At 42.4% G+C, this 1,258-nt stretch overlaps 1 protein-coding gene across 1 annotated transcript; it reads right to left on the bottom strand.

The window, feature by feature from the left end:
* Positions 1–251: 251 nt before the first annotated feature.
* LOC124580700 (cyclic pyranopterin monophosphate synthase-like) lies at positions 252–686 on the bottom strand. The gene has a single exon (XM_047131278.1). It carries the CDS (start codon positions 684–686, stop codon positions 252–254), a length of 435 nt encoding a protein of 144 aa, XP_046987234.1.
* Between the last annotated feature and the right edge of the window lie 572 nt (positions 687–1,258).

The raw sequence follows: 1,258 nt of genomic DNA, 5'->3' as shown, positions 1-1,258 counted from the left end.
GTGTGTAATTTATCTACAGTGTACTACAAAAAAACTGGTTAAGGGTAAATCACATTTTGAAAAGCTTTTGTAAATGGGCAACTTGACAAATTATTTTTAATTAAGTTTCTCTCTTTTTCGAAATTAAAGGTGAAACTCATATTCAGGCCAATTCGATGTGTATATAATTTATGATAACTATGAACAGACTTTGAAATTTGCCTACATCACACCAGGTATACTTAACTTATTTCACTGCCCCACACAGATGCTCATGTCCGGTGGAAGTCTCCTCTAGTTCCCCCACTTTTGGCCAGAAGCATTATTTCAGATATCACAATGTCATGACTCACAGCTTTGCACATATCGTACACTGTTAAGGCAGACACCGATACAGCAGTGAGAGCTTCCATCTCCACACCCGTCTGCCCTCTACACTTTGCCGTGCCAGTTACAATCACACAGTTGAGAGCAGAGTCCAGTTCAATGTCCACAGCCACAGAGGATAAAGATATGTTATGACACAGAGGGATAAGGCTGGACGTCTGCTTGGACCCCACAATTCCCGCTAGGCGAGCAACGCTAAGTACGTCACCTTTCTTCAGGCCATTTTCTCGTACGAGTTTCATCAGTTCGGGTCCCACAAAAACCTTTGCTCGTGCTGCAGCAGTCCGTTCTGTCACCAGCTTCGAACCCACGTCGACCATTTTCGCCCTGCCGGTGCGGTCAACATGAGTCAGACTTCCGGACTGTGCTCCCAAACTGCAGAAACGGCAAGAGAAGACAGAGGGCTGTGCTCTGTGTGTTTGTCTTGTTAGGAGTCCTGTATTGCACATAATGCTTGGGGTACAGGGAAGCAAAAGAAACTGTTTTCTAGATTCAGTCACTACACTCAAATTACGTGACAACAACTGAGACATCTGTGTATCCGACACAAACAGGGGCGAAATATTGGTATCTGAGAAGAAGTACTTTTGAAAATCTTGTTTCTGAAGGTTTAACAACTTCCGACTTTGTGCCTTCACAACATCACTACAGCCATCAAGTTCAGTGCCACCTGGAACAAAAATACAAGCTGTAACAAAGAACTCTTCATAATCTGAAAATAGGTTAACTACAAAAGAATTTTTAAGCATTCGTGTTGAAACACCCCCGATTAATTCCTTTACTGGATTTTGGGTAATTTACCAAAGCCACAAAACAGTTAATTATTATGATATATGACCGTGTGCTTACTGGATGAAAGGCTATTGGTTGTTCTGCGTTGTTCTGCTGTGGT

Source organism: Schistocerca americana, unplaced genomic scaffold, assembly GCF_021461395.2.
Source record: "Schistocerca americana isolate TAMUIC-IGC-003095 unplaced genomic scaffold, iqSchAmer2.1 HiC_scaffold_35, whole genome shotgun sequence".
Lineage (NCBI taxonomy): Eukaryota > Metazoa > Arthropoda > Insecta > Orthoptera > Acrididae > Schistocerca > Schistocerca americana.
The sequence above is the reverse complement of the archived record's forward strand: the minus strand, read 5'-3'. Positions and strand labels throughout refer to the sequence as shown.